This window comes from Lichenostomus cassidix, chromosome 3, assembly GCF_008360975.1.
Source record: "Lichenostomus cassidix isolate B80296 chromosome 3, HeHo_3.0, whole genome shotgun sequence".
Taxonomy (NCBI): Eukaryota; Metazoa; Chordata; class Aves; order Passeriformes; family Meliphagidae; genus Lichenostomus; species Lichenostomus cassidix.
Genome location: NC_139483.1, coordinates 24856913 through 24873078, shown reverse-complemented (window position 1 = coordinate 24873078; position 16166 = coordinate 24856913). Strand labels below are relative to the sequence as shown.

At 35.4% G+C, this 16166-nt stretch overlaps 1 protein-coding gene across 1 annotated transcript in view; it reads left to right on the top strand.

Annotated features, from left to right (window-relative positions):
* The window catches only part of LRPPRC (leucine rich pentatricopeptide repeat containing), an 87134-nt gene that overhangs the window by 20134 nt on the left and 50834 nt on the right, over nt 1-16166 (top strand). Inside the window, exons 12-20 of the mRNA XM_085054975.1 lie at nt 3221-3339; nt 3960-4053; nt 7298-7367; nt 10435-10462; nt 12727-12784; nt 13920-14026; nt 14239-14316; nt 14640-14690; nt 15409-15522. Of these exons, the coding sequence (XP_084911101.1) occupies nt 3221-3339; nt 3960-4053; nt 7298-7367; nt 10435-10462; nt 12727-12784; nt 13920-14026; nt 14239-14316; nt 14640-14690; nt 15409-15522 (719 nt within the window). The remainder of the gene's footprint in view (nt 1-3220; nt 3340-3959; nt 4054-7297; nt 7368-10434; nt 10463-12726; nt 12785-13919; nt 14027-14238; nt 14317-14639; nt 14691-15408; nt 15523-16166) is intronic.

Sequence of the window (16166 nt, the reverse complement as noted above, 5' to 3'; positions counted from 1 at the left end):
TTCAGGTGAGGTATTGCCTTTATGTGCAGCCATTATATAAGCTGATAAATACTTCTTTCCTTGGTATTTATTAGGCTTTTAGGAGTGAAAAGTGCTTGCAGGGTTTCAAAGAACAATATGCAGTGATCTGAAACTGTTATTGGCGCTGAGAGTCCTTTTGTATCAGGTTATGCACTAAAATCAGGAGGGCCTAGTGTAAATAAGCAGGAATGTTTGACTTAAGCTTGTTACTGAATACTTTAAAGCTCCCCTTTGCCTTGGAATGATCATGTTATTTTTAAAAACACCTTTTACAAGTGTGTATTTTACTTTTGGGTTCTACCATTGTAAAACTATTGTATAAACTATTGTTATATACAAAACCCATGGTTAGTGGATGGTAATTATTTTTTTACTTGGGAAAATAAGTGTATGGGTCCAGAGGGGAATAAGAGTGGTGATTTCACAAAGTTGCTGCTTGAAATCCTGTTTTACAGAGTTTTCTGGCAAAGGACGTTCTGAGTGCATCTGCAATTAGCAGCACAGCACAGATATGTTAAATACTATCTTTTCTTGAATGTGACCTTACTTTTTAAACTGAAGTTTTGGTTTTTTGTTCCTTAGAAAACTGCTTTAAGCCAAATTTTACTCCCCTTGCACATGTAGAACTCTACATAACCGCCTTAGAAATTCCTCCTGTTCTCATGGGACTGCTTTAGGGAGAAGGCATGACTTAACTGTGAGAACCTTAGGAAATGAATGGTAAACTAAAATGCAAGCCTTCCTTTTCAGTTTTTGAAAAGCTACTGTACCTTATAATATTATGACTTCCTCAGAGTTCATGTCCTCTATATTTGTTCTTCAATATACTGATTCAAGGTTGGGATCTGTTGTGTTGTGGTATTTTGAGTGCTGTTTCCAGTATTGACAAGAAGAAAATTGGCTTTTTTTTGTTTCCTCTTTCTGTCATCTTTCCACTCACTCTGTTACTTGGTTCTGTGTGCTCAGCTCCTGTGTACTTATATATGTCAGCCCAAGATCTCAAAAAGCCTGTTCTTCATCAAGCAGAGAGATGGCCAGAAGACTTTACTGTGGGTTTCAGTCATGCCCAGTCTTCTGGATCAGTGGTCTGCAAAGTGGGGTGTACAGGGCAATCCACTGGGTTGTGAGTGGGCTGTTAGCAAATAAATATTTTATCCTTCTTGGCTTTCTATTTTTGTGTATGTTTGACAATGCCCACAATATATCAGTGCAGTTCTATACGTGTATAATTTCTAAATCAATATACATGTATATTTGAGGGGGTGTTCTCAAAAAAGTTTGAGAGACCAGTGTTCTACATGAACATGACTGCACTTTCATGTCTTTTTTAGTCTGTTTTTTGGTTGGTAGAGAGAGAAGAGGTTAGAGCATTTTCCAGTATGAGAAGGAAAGAATTTATTAAAGTCCACGTACATAATGCTCAAATTCTTTTATTTGAAATGGAAATGTTTCATTGCTTAGTAATGTGGAAGATGTTTATTTGACTATAAAGTAGTTTTTCTCTTGCTGAGGTAGAAAATGTATGCAACATTGTAGGATTCTCTGTTGGTTTCATTAATCTTCTGTCCCCCCAAAAATTGTACATCAGCCATCTTATTTTAAAAAAATGCTGCCACACATATGTTCATTTTAAGTTTGCAATTACTTTGGTTATGCAATTACTTTGGTATGGTATTGTTGTGGTATCTACATCTTGCTCTTGTGCTGGTGTTGTGTTCCTCATACCTGCCCTTTGCTGCTCAGGAAATGTGCCCTAGTCTGTCTGCTATGGAGTGGGGATGCTTAACAAGCCTGGTTTTGTACTGTTCAGGATACGAGTTTGAGCTGAAACCTCCTGAGTGTACCACACCTTATTCACTATTGGATCTTGTTCTTGGTCTTCAAACGACTTTTTAGTGAGACAGTTGTTTTTGAAAAGGTTTTGGCATAAGAGAACTTAATGTATTGTCTGGGATGTTGAAAACATGAAACAGAAACTAGCTGTCAACATCTGAAAGGTATGAAGAAAGAGTAATTAATTCTTTATTCATATTTTTGCAGATTCTGGTCCAAAATCAGAGTTTTGTTTAAGGCAAACTCGAACAGATGATGCGACTTTAATCTAGTGTGACTTGCCTGCATGTATTTTCAAGTGCTCAAAGGGAATTCACATTTGATTATTTGCACCATAGTGCACTGCATAAAATATTCATGGAAGTGTCACTTTTCCATAGGTGGCACTCCAGGGCAAAAACAGGGACTTTGGACATTTTTAAAGTAATAAGTATGAAATGCAATTTGAAAAAAACATATGTTGTTTGGTACTGGTGTCCTGCAGCAACTGACAAATCATTTTTACACCAGCAAAAAATGATTATACCTGTATTGGTTTTGACAGGGGTTCAGAGTTTGGTAGCTAAGGTTACTGTAAGAAGTTTCTGCAAATCAGAAGAGTGTGAGCAATAAAAAGAATGACATAAAGTCTAAAACTACAGTCTAGTTGTTGGGCTGCTAATATTTGGTATCTGTTGTCTTCAAATGTGTATCTACAGGAGTGATACACTGGTCTAGTTGTGTGACGTGATCTGAAGCCTGTAAAAGTTACATTGTAGCTTCACAGGGCTTGGGAGACTGCAGCCTTTTTCTGAATTTGCAGTTTGAAGCAGATGTGTTGCAGAGTAGTCAACCAGTTTGATTACAAACATGTTGCTCTTTTTAAACAAATCTAGAGACAAATCTTGAACACTAATGCTAATCAGGGTTGGATACTGGAAACAAAGCTGAGAATGTATGATATATTGAAGAATATATTTGTGTCTTGAGTTTGGTTATATACTTTACATCTAATTTCAGATCTGTTTTTTAAGCACAGTAATATGGACATTTTGATACATAGCTCTCTATGGTGTTCTGCAGACATGATTAACTCGTATATTTGCTGTGTTAGAAAATAACTTTGTATAATAGCAATTTCCAAACTCAACCTTCATGGCTTTTATAGTACAGCACAGAACAGGAAGTTTAATAAATCTATTTTAAGTTTCACTGTTAAGAATTCTATTAATGCCTAAAATAGGAATGCAGGATATTTCATGGCAATTTCAAGGAGGGAAATAGAGGAGACAATTCCTTTTCTTATAAAGCAACTTTTATTTTTAAGTGTTAATTCCAAAGTTTTCACTTTTCTGAATACTTAACCTTACTTATTTTGCCTCAATAGGTATCTTTGAGGTCCTCAAACTGATGCACAAATTGGGGGTGGACCTTGATGCAGAAACATACACAGACTATGTTTTTAAAAATTTTGCTGATAGTGAAACTGCCCATGCCCAGCTGAAGGTGAGTTTACATCTAAAAATTGGAAAAATGGCTATTACATGTCTTCTTATACTATGTTTTCTGGGAAGGCTTTAGATCACTGCAGTGCTCCAAATGTGAATCTGGTATGATGAAGCCTGTTCAGAATATTTAGAATATTTTTCGAACAGTTGTTGCACTGATGATTCATTTATCATGTCTTTCTCCTGCTGCTTTTCTTTTTCTTCTTCAGAGCTAACCAAAATATTTTGTTCCAAACCTAATAGCTTTCTGTTTTGTGAAGTGGAATAGTAAATGAATGAATGAATAATGCCCTTTTTTTTTTTTAAACTGGGGACTGGAACTACTACAATTGTTTCTGGTGAATTTTTTTTTACTTGCTAAAGAATTGAGAACTGGAGACCAAGTTCAACTGTCCCAGTTTTCTTGCCTTTTGTAACTTTGTCTCTTGGGGTTAATTTCAGTACAAAAAATTTTTGATCAGTAGCAGCTCATTTGGCTGCCATATAGACTTCTGTAGAGCACCTTCTGTGTTCACGACAGCTACCAGCTACCTTTGGGAAGGAAGTGTGTAAAAACACACACTTTGTCAGGAGGCCTTCTCTGTGTGAAGTTTCAATGATTAATTGCTCTTTCTGTAGGAAAATGGCTGCCTGTTTGAAAATGCTGGGCTCTACGTAGCAGAAATAAGATGTGAAGCACTGCGGGGCAGACTGGACAAGGTTCTTTCTATAAGTGAGTATTTTTCATGTTGCGTGTTACTGCGTGCTTGGTGATATTGATTGGTTGTAGACTAAGAGATTTACTTGTATTAATATGTGAGGTTTCAAGATATGTAGGGAACTTGAGCAAAGCGTTTATCATGTGAGGTTCTTCTGTGATGACTTGTCAGATTGAAACTACCAATTCTGAACCATAAATCATAGTTTAATTCTTCTTTGGTATTGAACCTGGCCATAAGATTTGCATACAAGTTATTTGCAAATAACTGCAAATAACTAATAACTGTTATTTGTAAATAACTTGTCATAATTCCTACTGTGATTGTGATAGGAATGTGACACTCTTGTACTTAGAGAGCTTAAGCAGTTTGTTTTTCACAAGGCCTGTGAGGTGGTTGGTGCTGGGAGTGCTTTTGTTTGCAGCATCAATTACCGCAGAATGTGAGTAACCATACAGCTCTGAAGTACTACAGAGTTATTAATGAAAGAACCAACTTTAAAGAACTGATGGGCACTGACATTAACCTGAGGGTGTTCTGCTGATCTGAGTCGTGGAAGTTGTGTATAAATGTGATTGGTTAATTAGGCATTATCTTTTAAGAGTTTTCTCCAAAGACTGTTCTAATGGTCAGTGTTTGCAAAAGTCAATTTACATCATTGATTGAGTGTATGGGATGGGATCATTTGCTTGGTTAAGTAGGAATATGTGATTCTCTTCAAAATTTAAATAAATAGTTTTTATTTGCCTAGTATACTGAGATGTTAATAAACACCTCAACTTGGGCTGAATCAGATACAGAGAGATCTTTCTGTAAGCAACAGTTTTATGTGTCCAGGGCTCAGGGAAAAGCTGAAGCAGTTTTTTGCTGCAGTTATCATTAACTGTTTAGTTCAACAAATACAGCAATAAGTATTCTATACACCATGACTCTGGGAAGCCATTGTATTGCAGATGGGAAAATTGAGTAGTTACTCATCAGTGATTTGATATTTGATTGGAGATTTATCAGTTAGTGAATCTTCATGATACATTTGACATGTTACTGCTATTTTGTTTGGTTTTATTACCAAAAAAAGCATAAACCCAACCATTGGCCCTTAAAAAATGAAGCACCTAAAGTAACTTTGACATTTTTTTCAAAGGAGAACTGTTTAAGAGCAGTGAAATTTCTTGTGGAATGTGAAATAGTTTGGGGTTGTTTTTTTTCTTTGTCGACATGAAAAAGTAGACCAAACAGTATATGCTCATTCTGTTTAACTGAAATAGGCAGGTTTTAATGTGTTGTAAGACAGAGATACATGTATGCATGGTGTGTGGTAAATGTATATGATATCAAAAGTATGATACAGGCAGATAGAGTAAATTGAGATCTGTCTTCCTGTCATGAAATTAGTATCACTTAGTATATTATTTAGCCATTTTCTGGGAGTTGAATTTAAATCTTGTAGTGGTATTGCTGTTTACAAAGACTGGGGTTAATAATTCATGGAGACATATAAAATTTCTTTGAACTTGAGCTTTAAAGGAATCTACTCTGTAAATAGTTTACCAAGCTGAAATGAATGCTAGTAAATCTAATTAGCACCTATGTGATGATAAGGCACAGATATGAAACAGCTGATTTTTTTTTTTTTTTTTTTGACTTGTCTCCTTTTGCAGTGTTACAAAGAGGGAAAAATAGATGCCATATGGAAAATAGTTTGAGATTGTCTCATCTGTGTAGTCAGAGGAGGCAAAGGCTGGTTATTAATGCTGGCTGCTATCTAGGTGTATTGATTCAGCTTCTCATGCCTTATAATGTATAGATTTCTGCTACTGACAAGATGAAAACTCCGAAGCATCAGCTGAGGAATCTGGGCACATAAGGCAGCGTACATGAGAGCCGCTTTTTTCCCTTTATCATGCCGTTCCATTCCACTTCATTGTCAGTCCCTTGATTTTCTCAGACTTGTTTGTTGCTAAGGAAACCAGGTTGCCGATTGTCAGCAGCAGCTGAGCATACTAAGATGCTTTTCTGTTCGTCTTTTTATGAGCAAAAAGTTTAATACATTGCTGGAGGAGAATTTGTATTGAGGGTGTCTTAAAACCAACTTTACCTGAGATTTAAAAAAAAAAAAAAAAGAAATGTTCCGGCATTTGAAACCAGAGTTAGACTAAGGAAGTGGTCTTAGCGTGTTCTTGCCTTTGACTTCCCAGGTTCCTTTAGAGCTGGTGTTTTTATTTTGGTGCTCTTCTACCATATACCATATTGCAGCCCTTGCTGAAAGGGCCCTGTGCTTTCAGGCTTTTACAGCAGTTAATTCCATTGTGATGCTGAAGTGAGATGATGATAACTTCATACGGGATATAAATGCACCCACTACTGTATTTTTTTCTTTGCTGGTCTCCATTGCTGGAGTAAGAGACAGCAATTCTACAGGAAGAAGGTAGAATGATATGGAATATTTAGCCCAGAAATGATGTAAATATGAGGACATGAAGCATAACTGTAAATGACCTCTCAGGGACACCTAATTTTAAGTGAATTTGTAGTTTCCTTTATGTTCAGATATTACTGTAAATAACAACATATAGAACTGTATGTTTTGTCTCTCCTTTTCCCCTTAGATTTAATTTAATCCAGTGGATAGCACTTTACTGGGAACTACTTTTTCTTTTTTGTCGGGGAATTTACACTAGAAGCAAATACCTAAGAAAGTATTGTGCTATTGATTTTTCTTTGGATTTTTAAATTTTTATTTTTATTATTACTAAAAAAAATTAAAGGCAGAATTTAAAAATCCATTTTAAGGCAGATATTCAGTCTGAAACAATTAGCAAACCATTTGCCTTCAGTGGATCTTTTTTTAATCCAGCATTAATATCTCGGATTTTCTTGATTAGGACTGTTTGAGTTTTGTTTTACTTTTTGGATTGGTGTTGAACTTTCTTACAGATAAAGATGCTTATTGCAATTAATAATTTGTATAAAAAGCTAATTTATTAGCTTTTATTAGACATTAAGGGCAATGAAGAGGGAAAACCTAGCTCTCTGAATATTTGAAACTTTTCAAGTGAATCAGATTTAGAACTGATAAAACCAGGACTGCTTCAAATACTTTGATATTTTAAATTTTGATTTATAAATGTTTGTCAGCATTTACTAAACTATAGGAGTAGCTTTTCTAATGGTTGTCTGTTTACATGATCTACTGAGTTGCTGCAGTTCAGGGATTTTTTGACAATGGCTATTGAGATACATTACTTTCATTTACAGTGTCCTCAGCAAACACACCTGCTATTGATTGTCGTCTGTTTAGAAACAGCCTCATTATGGGTTTCAGAAGGTAAGGTTGTTATATGAATCCTATTTTTTTTCTCTGTAACAAAGTTCCCTCTCTTTTTTGTCTTGTTGAGCAAAAGTCTGTCCAGTCTTTGCCCCCTCCTCCTCCAAATAGGAGATATTGTAACTCCTTGCTTTCCTCGTTTTCCTTGCCTCTGCTATATATGAATATATACTTGAAGCATTTTATTTAGTAGGTTAAAAAAATTTCATTGTTCATTTTTGTTCTGTGGTATTTGCCAGTATATAAACTTAGGGTAGTAAACATGTGGGGTTTATCTTCATTTCACATTTTTTTATAAACAGCTGTGCTAGTGTAAGATTTCACTAAAGATGATCAGTATTAACCAATAAAGTAATAGGGTGCTTGATGAAGATGAAACACCAGTAGGAGCCTGGCATATTCTGCTACATCTGCTAGCTTTCTGTGCCCTCTGGGTTAATGTGGCTCCTGAACACTCACATGAAACACCTAGTTCTGAGCTACATTGCCAGGACTTTGTATTCACAGCCATATGGTCCCCTTTTGCAAGGAAGGTTCCTTGTGAACTTGCAAGATTGTCTTAAGCTTATGCAAGTATATGTGAATTAGCAAGCACTTCTATCATGCACTGCTTGTCCCAGTCCAACATTTAGGGCTGTGAATGATATGGGTTTTTTCAGCATGCCTACACCACGGAGATCAAGAGGAGTCACTTAATATTATTCAGGATCAGGATTTGAAGGCTGATTTTGTTATTTCCTGGAATTTTGTAATGAGTGTGTTAGAGCTGTGCTTGGGTTGGATATTACTAAAACATAACAGGTGAATAGGACTGAAATAATTTCCTAGTAAATTGCATGTTTTATCTAGCTGGTCCTGTTTTTTCATGGGAAAAAGAGGAGAAACAGCAAACCAGTGTTGAAATTTGGTTTGTTTGAATTTGTTGGACTTTTAGCTAGGCCCTAGCTGGCCTCGGCATCCAAGGGATAAGTGAAATAATGTTTTAGATCTAGGAGTAAGAGTATATTGATATTCCTTTTGTCAGCCCTAGTGTCATCTGTTTCAGATGTATTAATTAAAGTAACAAATCTTCTCTTTGCAAGGATAGATAAACATCCAGTTGAAGTAGGACTTTGACTGGAAAGCAAGCCGTGCCAATGTGTACCACACACAACCAATGCTAGCCTGAAATATCTCTGCCACTTGGGAACTGTGCAGATGTGCAGAATGTGATTTAAAGGATCTTTAAAATGTCATCATCTTGCTAGCAAACTACTTGCTAAAAATCATATTCTCCTCAAGTGAAACAGTTACACCCCTCATCATAGGAACAATTCCTACCGTTCTGATTACAACAGTTATTGGGTATCTGGGCTAAAAACTCAGAATTCTGGTGGAAATTAAGGTTAGGGGTTTCTGGGGATGGGAGGTGTTTGTTTTTTGTTTTCTTTTTACTTCAGTTTTCCTTGCTACTTTAAAGTGTGGCATAAGTTTTATTTGTTTTATATTACTCTTTTGTTTGCCTTTGTTGCTACCTGGCGTCTGAAACTATGTACAAGGTTGCCTGTGCTCAGATTTTACCCTTACATTATTTCTGAAAGCATGCCCACTCATGTTTCCTTTTCTGTTTTAACCTTAATGGCTAGAACAGCCTGAGCATGAAACTTAAAAGGCATGATAGGAGTTAAGAAAAGAATATTTGTAGGCTTAGTAAAGACCACAGCAAAAATTTTATGGCTAAAGGCAGGTCTTGAGTGTTCAAATGAGCAAAGTTCAGGACTGGTGTACAAAAATACAGGGTAGGGATGCCAGGGACACATGAGCAATGTCTGTGGCAGACTAGTTTATGGATTTCTGTTGAAACTGCTCTTCTCTAGTAACTGCTTCAAAGTATTCCCATTCTATTTGCCTGATGTACCATTACTATTTCAGAGTCAAGTACTTTAGGAAATTGATGCATTTGATATCTGCAGTTCATTGTCAGCCTGTCAGTGGTGGAGTGAGTTCACCCAACAAAGCTTAACTAACCTCACAGGTGGCATTTTCTTTTCCCTCTGTGTGGACCTGCATTTGACTCATTTTCAAATACAAGTGGCAGTTGCACAGAAAGAATAAATGTTCCATAGGCTTTACCCTTCTAAATAAAATGCTAAACTTCTGTGAATGCTTTCAAGTTTTTGTACATCTGTTCAGACTGACATCTTCTTTTCCTCTAATGAGAATTACAGGAAGATAAAATCACTTTGTAAGTTTTTCTCTTACCCTTGCCTATGTTAATACTGTTTTATAGTTGTCGAAAAATTACGGTTCTTGAAAAGTTACAGCTTCTAGCATGAATTTTGAAGTTCTACTAATTATAGGAAGAATCAGGATTTTAATACTTGAGACAAGTGGTTTACATTAAGATATCAGGGGTTTTATACTTCAGTGAACTGAGATTTTTCATTATAACCTCATGATGTACAGAGATGTGTTCTTTGCCAAGTTTTGTTCTGTTCTATGAGGGGAGAAATTCTGTGTTTTCTACTTTTTAAAATATTACATCTTTTTCTCACTATAATGAAGTTATACCTTAAGAGATTTGAGTACTTTCTTTGCATAGTATAAATGCATTTTAGCTGCCTGTAGTTATCCTGGTATATTAAAAGTCCAAAGGAGACTTACATTTTTGTTTCAGCAAATTCCCTGCTTCAAATGTTTTGTATGTAAAGTGCAGCTTGTTTGAGTGAAGCTTATTTTCTTGAAATGCTAAACAGATAAGTATAAAATAAAAAAATACAATTAGGGTATGTTAAAAAATTGAAGACTAAAACTAAAATACTTTCCAGTTGTAAGAGATCTGTTTGGAGTGTTGCATTACTTTAAGATTTTAGCAGAAATTATGACCGTATCAAATATAGTAAAAAGTCCTAAACTTACTCTGTATAAAGTTAGACACATTTAAACAGTACATGGCAATTACTGTATTTTGATTTTTATCTAAATAATAAGATCCTTAGTGTTAATGCTCTGTGTTGTTTTTAAGAAAGCTGCATGAGTGAAATAATTTTGTTGCTTTTAATTTGTTATCCTTTGCTGCCCTCTTCAGGTCAGATGATGTACATCTATGGAGCAAGGTAAGTAGAGATAAAACTGTAAATAAAATCAAGATTCTTTAGGCATTGCACATTTATGGTGCATTGTTGTAAATCTGAATTCTGAGCCTGAAAATGTAGACCTGATTGATTGGAGACTTCTGTCAGTGGCATATTGTACGAGTGTATGAAACTGAGTTTTCAAATTGGACAGTTCAGTGCAATTGTGAAAAATCAAGTGTGGTGTTACCATGTCATGTAGCTTATCCTACTGCAATTTCTAGGTCAATGTAGTAACAGCCAAAGATGGTTGTAGCTTCTGGAACAAAGTCTGCCATGGTTGTGCCATCTGACATTGATTCACATTCCTGCCCTCTCTGAACTTTATTCCTATCCTCACACTAATGCTAATAAAATAGTTATGCAGACATAGTTTCTCAGAGTTTTTGTTACAAGACTGGAAATATCTAAGTCAAAGCCAGATAAAAGAAATTAACTGGATGAAATCAAAGGGTGATTACTGATCATCTTCCTGACTGTGGTGTTGGCTGCATTAGAAAGGCACTGAAATATAACTCGGTCAATAAATTTTGTGGAACATTACAATAGAGGAGATGCTGGCAGATACTGCTTTGGATGTGGTTTCAGAATTTGGGAAGGGATGCACTGTGCTTTTTGTTTTTATTCTTCAGTACTGTAACTGCTGACTAATAAAAGTAAATTTTAGATTTTGCAAAGAAATCTTGGAATGAAGTGGAAATTGGGATTTGGAAAGTTACTGATCAATGACTTGCATAAAATCAGTGCAGGATGTTTTGCATTTTACTACCTTTTACTTTTATGTGATGATTCTGGTGAGAGGATGTTTTTGTCTGCTGCCTCTATCATTCCTTTTTTGCATTAAAAGGGAGAGCAGGGAAAGGAAAAAGGGGATCTCTTATTGGTCCCATTATGAAAATAATTTTGAAGGACAGTTAGAGAGCTGAAGTAATGGTGGTTTGCATGTGAAGTAATATCTAGAGTTAATTTTGCTCTTCATCACAATGGAAGAAAAATAAATTTTCTTGTCTTCACTGAATTTAAGAGTAAATACATGCATTGAGTATTTAAAATAAGAAATGCTAACTTGGGAAATAGACACTTAGAAATAATATTACCCTTTTTTCTTCTGTCATTCATCCCTTTTAGTATTCTGAGATTTGATTCAAAAGAACTATTATGGCTTCCTTGGATTTTATTGTACTGTTTATTGATTTGTTATAGGAAGATGAGGGGAAAAGAGCAGAAGAAAGCTGTAGTTTAACTGTGAACAGTGTCCATGGTGTTGGTAGAATGAAAAGTAATAGATAAGATATTCAGTTGCACATTTGATATTTTCTGGCTTTATGTGTTTTCATCAACAATTGAAGGTGAGGGTTTCTTTTCTTTGGTCATTACTTAAACAACAGCACTTTGGCAGTGAGAATGCATCTCCTTCTAACTTCTTTGAGATTGCATTTAAAATCATGGGAGATAAAACAAAAATTCTTGAAACACAATTTCAGTTTCTAATTGAAGGTTTAAATAAGATTTAATTTCCTTAAGAACAGTCAAATGGATTTTTAAAGTATTGTTGTTTAGGTTAAAGTATTTGTAGATAAGATCTGGGGGCTTTAGGGTAAATGCTTCTTTTCTTTCAAAGAAAAATTAAAAATCTATGTAAAGTAAAATCTATGTATTTCCTTGGTTTGCGTGATGGATAAAATGTGTGCTGAATGTAGTCAAATGCAAATAATTTTTATGAATGCATGTTTTATCATTCAGAACTGCACTTATTTACAATAGCTTATTTACAACTAGCTCTACTAGTTCCCTTAATTCTAGCAGAGCATGGTAGATGATGCTCCTTAATTATTTTTTTGCTTCTTTCAAATATATAAAAAAAGAAACTTTATAGGCCAATTTCAGCCTTTCGGTAAATTGGAATGTAATTGTGGCATCTTCAGGAGTGACAGTGGTTAATATTTGCTTTAAGCAGTGTCTTAGGATAGCTAACTTCCTGTAGAATGATATATAAACAGAACACTACAGTGTTCTCTGTCTTAATGCTATACCTCAGAAAGCATTTCTGTTTGCAATATTTTTTCAAGAAAACCCTGTTATTTACCAAAAAAAACCCTTTGTGTTTCTTAGGGAATGACTATGATGTGGTAAAGAATAATACTTTAACAGAGAGATGCTTTATTATTTTGAGAATTCAATTTCAGATACTATTTGTCCTTGCTTGCTTCTTTTGGCTGCAATGTACGATTATTCTGTCTTACCAGATAACAGAACTGTTGTACAAGGATGAACGTTATTGCCTGACGCCTCCAGGACCAACTGGTAGAGTTTCAATTTCTATGATTGTAACTTATCCACAAATCCGTTCTTCTGTGTAATGATGGGTTTGAGGGATTACAACAGTAAACACTGATTGCTTCTTTTTGAAAGTGAAATTTGAAAACATGTTGGGTAAAATCCTGATTCAAATAATCAGAGCATATTCTGTGAGATCCACAAGATTTTTTTTTTTTCAGAATTATAAACAAATCTTGCTGATAATGATTTATTTTTCTAAATTTATAGACCAAAATGGAGATTTAGGACGAATACAGTATCAGTGCTTAAATACCTTAAAAAAACCCCCAAAAAACCTCCCAGTCTTTCAACCTATTTTTATATTTAGTAGCTCTTCTGATTTTCTGAGGCAAAATGGTACTTAAAATCCCAAATTCTCCACGTTGAAATAAGTATACTTTTTTGCATTATGTGTTTTTTCAAAAAAGGTTAGGTTTTTCCACCTGCTTTCATAGCCAGAGGGGCAAGGAGGTATGGGGACAGCTAACCTTTGAGAAGACAAGACTTGATGCTCTTCCTGTTCTTGGAAGAGCTACAGGACCCCATATATTTTTGCACTGGATAGATAAGAAACTTAGCAGTATTTGCTGAAATTACTTTCATTGGCTAATAGGCAGTTTCTTCAGTGTTACTTGCTCTAATGGTTAAAATATTTTTGTATGCTGTTATATTAATATTAGAATACTTAACGTAGCTTGGTAATGGAATATAATGGGTAAAATGTACAGAATAAATATGTGAAGTGTTAGAAATCTGTTTTTTCTTTTGAGCAATGACAAAATATTTGTGGCAACTATTTGGGGTAGCAGGCAGGAAAGGGGGGGAAGGCCTTGGGCAGTACCACTTCTGTCACACAGTAGTGGAAAAAAATAGATTGAAGTAAGATTCTGTACTGAAAAGCTGTCACTAGGTCTGAAAATAATTAATATTCCTTTCACTCACCAGTTAGATATGTGCTCCCAAACCACATAATCTCTATGCCTCAGTGATCATTGTTGCCATTTCAGAGCCTCTCATCAGGGTGACATCTCACACCAAAATGATTTCTTATAAATTAATCTTGATAACATGACAGTCTCGGTAATTTTAGTGGAATGCTTTCTCTTGTTTTTTTCCACAGAAGCTGTTGGCTATTTTCTTTATCACTTGATTGACAACATGAGTGACTCAGAGGTACAGGCCAAGGAGGAGCGTTTGAGACAATACTTCCATCAGCTGAAGAAGATGGTACCATTTCATTTTTTGCTACATAATGCCTGTCCTGCCTGACATGTATCTATTAGGTTTGAAATTGCTGCTTTTAAGTACAACCAGACCACTTCTCAATGACATGCAAGAGCTGGAGACTTGAATTACGTCTGAGATAATTTCTGTTAGACAAATTTCAGTTTGGTTGTGTTTCAAAACTAATATAATTTTTTCCCCACCTCTTGGTACAGAATATAGTTATCCCTACAACCTTCTACAGCGGCATTTGCAGACTGCTGGACTCCTCTCAAGTTCCTGATTTAATTAAGGTCTGTGGTTCTATAGCAATTACTTTGAATCTAAAAAATCTGTGAATATATTCTCCTTTGCAAAATAAATATCTTCACGCAGTAATTACATGTAAGCCTTTTAACCTTTCCATGATTTTTGACTGTTGAAGCTGGTTTAATTTCTAATGTGAAAGGGATACGTTTAATAAGTGCTGTTTCAAGTCAGTGTAATAGTGCTGCAGAACAGCTTTTTTTACCATTACAATTATATTATTACCTTGAACCTTTTTAGTATGATATGCTTACTTAGAGATTGAACTTTTGGGGGGGATTAGTGATATTTTTGTCTTACTGCATTTCAGGATGCAAGGTTACTGCATAAAACCCCCCTGTCTACAGACAGCATTCCAGAAGTAAGTAAATTCACAGATAGCTATGCTTGTTCTTACTGTAATAATACTGTTTGGATATGGGGTTTAGATGAAGTGTAATCACTAGCTTTCAGATCATGGAAGTATATTAATGTTACTTAAATCTACCATTTGAAGTTCAGAGGTTACTTTCCAGAGTAAGAGTAAAGGCTATCCGGATTTTCACATAGATCTGATACTTGACCTTGAAGTTGGCTGAGGTTTCATGCCTCAGTTTCCCTGTCTGGTAAATATTTTTTTGAAAGTTCTAGTTAGTTAACAGTAGTGATGTGTGGCTTAATTCATGCTTGTAAATTACAGTGATCCACTTGAGTGGCAGGAACCATATAAATCCATACTGCTTCTAATGGTCGAGTGTCAAGTCTTTCCATTTCTGATCTGAGCAAAGTGGAGATGGGAAAAGAATCAGGCTTCTGTTCCCTACTTCCCTGAGCACAAAGAACCGAGTGCGAGAGAAATAGTAATGTTGACCTTTGTAGATATGCAACTTAATGTTTTGGGTTTTTTTACTGTATTCTGACTCAAGTCTTCAATTAGCATGTACTATTTAAACAGATAAAAGCACCTTAAATGATTAAAAATTTTCTTTGAGTATGAAAGAAGAGGATTATTTTGCCTGTCTTTTATTTAAAGTGATCCGACAAGTTGTTCAGGGAAGGGTGTTTTTGCAATTGACATTCTTTCTGTTACCTCCATTTAGAGTGCTAAATCTGACGTGTCTGCTTTGGAGAAGAAACTAGAACAGCGAAAAGCTGAAAACCAGCCTATTAGAGATGTCTTGAGACAACTCATACACGCTCTTTGTGAAGAAGAGGTATCTTAAGCAATGCAGAGATAATTGGAAACACATAGCTATATTTTTAAAGGGACATAAATGACTGTGTTATGGAAAGACATAGTTAAGCAAAGACAAGTGCAGTGCTTCAGGTTTCATGGTTTGATGCTTATAAATCAAACATAAGTGCAAAAAGCAATTAAATCAAAAGGTTAACTAATTTCAGCAACACCTTGAATGGCATGTTTTGGGGTTGCTGAAGTTTGTTTACAATAATCTGCAAAGTGAATGATAGTAACAGCTGTGATAGGTTTATCATACATGCCAAATGTCCTTTCAAGCCATGGCTCCGGTCTCTTATATCTAGATTGTCAAGCAACTGATACATGCACTAGTCATTTGCAATTCAAATATTACTAGGTTGTTAATGCAGGGATTGAAATTCCATTTTCCTGCAGGAGGAAAGCTCTTCTGAGATAAAGGGTCTCTTGCCTTCATTCGGCAGGCGTCCAGCTGTAGTTTACATTCATTTAGTGTGTGTCTGTAATTTGTGGGGTATCACCACACTTTTGTTCAGTTTCTTGTTCAGTATGATCTTGCCTATAAAGCTGTATGTATAGGAACAGTAACAGTTGTGCAAATGATAGCACAATATTCTCTGTTGCTACGAATACAATTTAGAA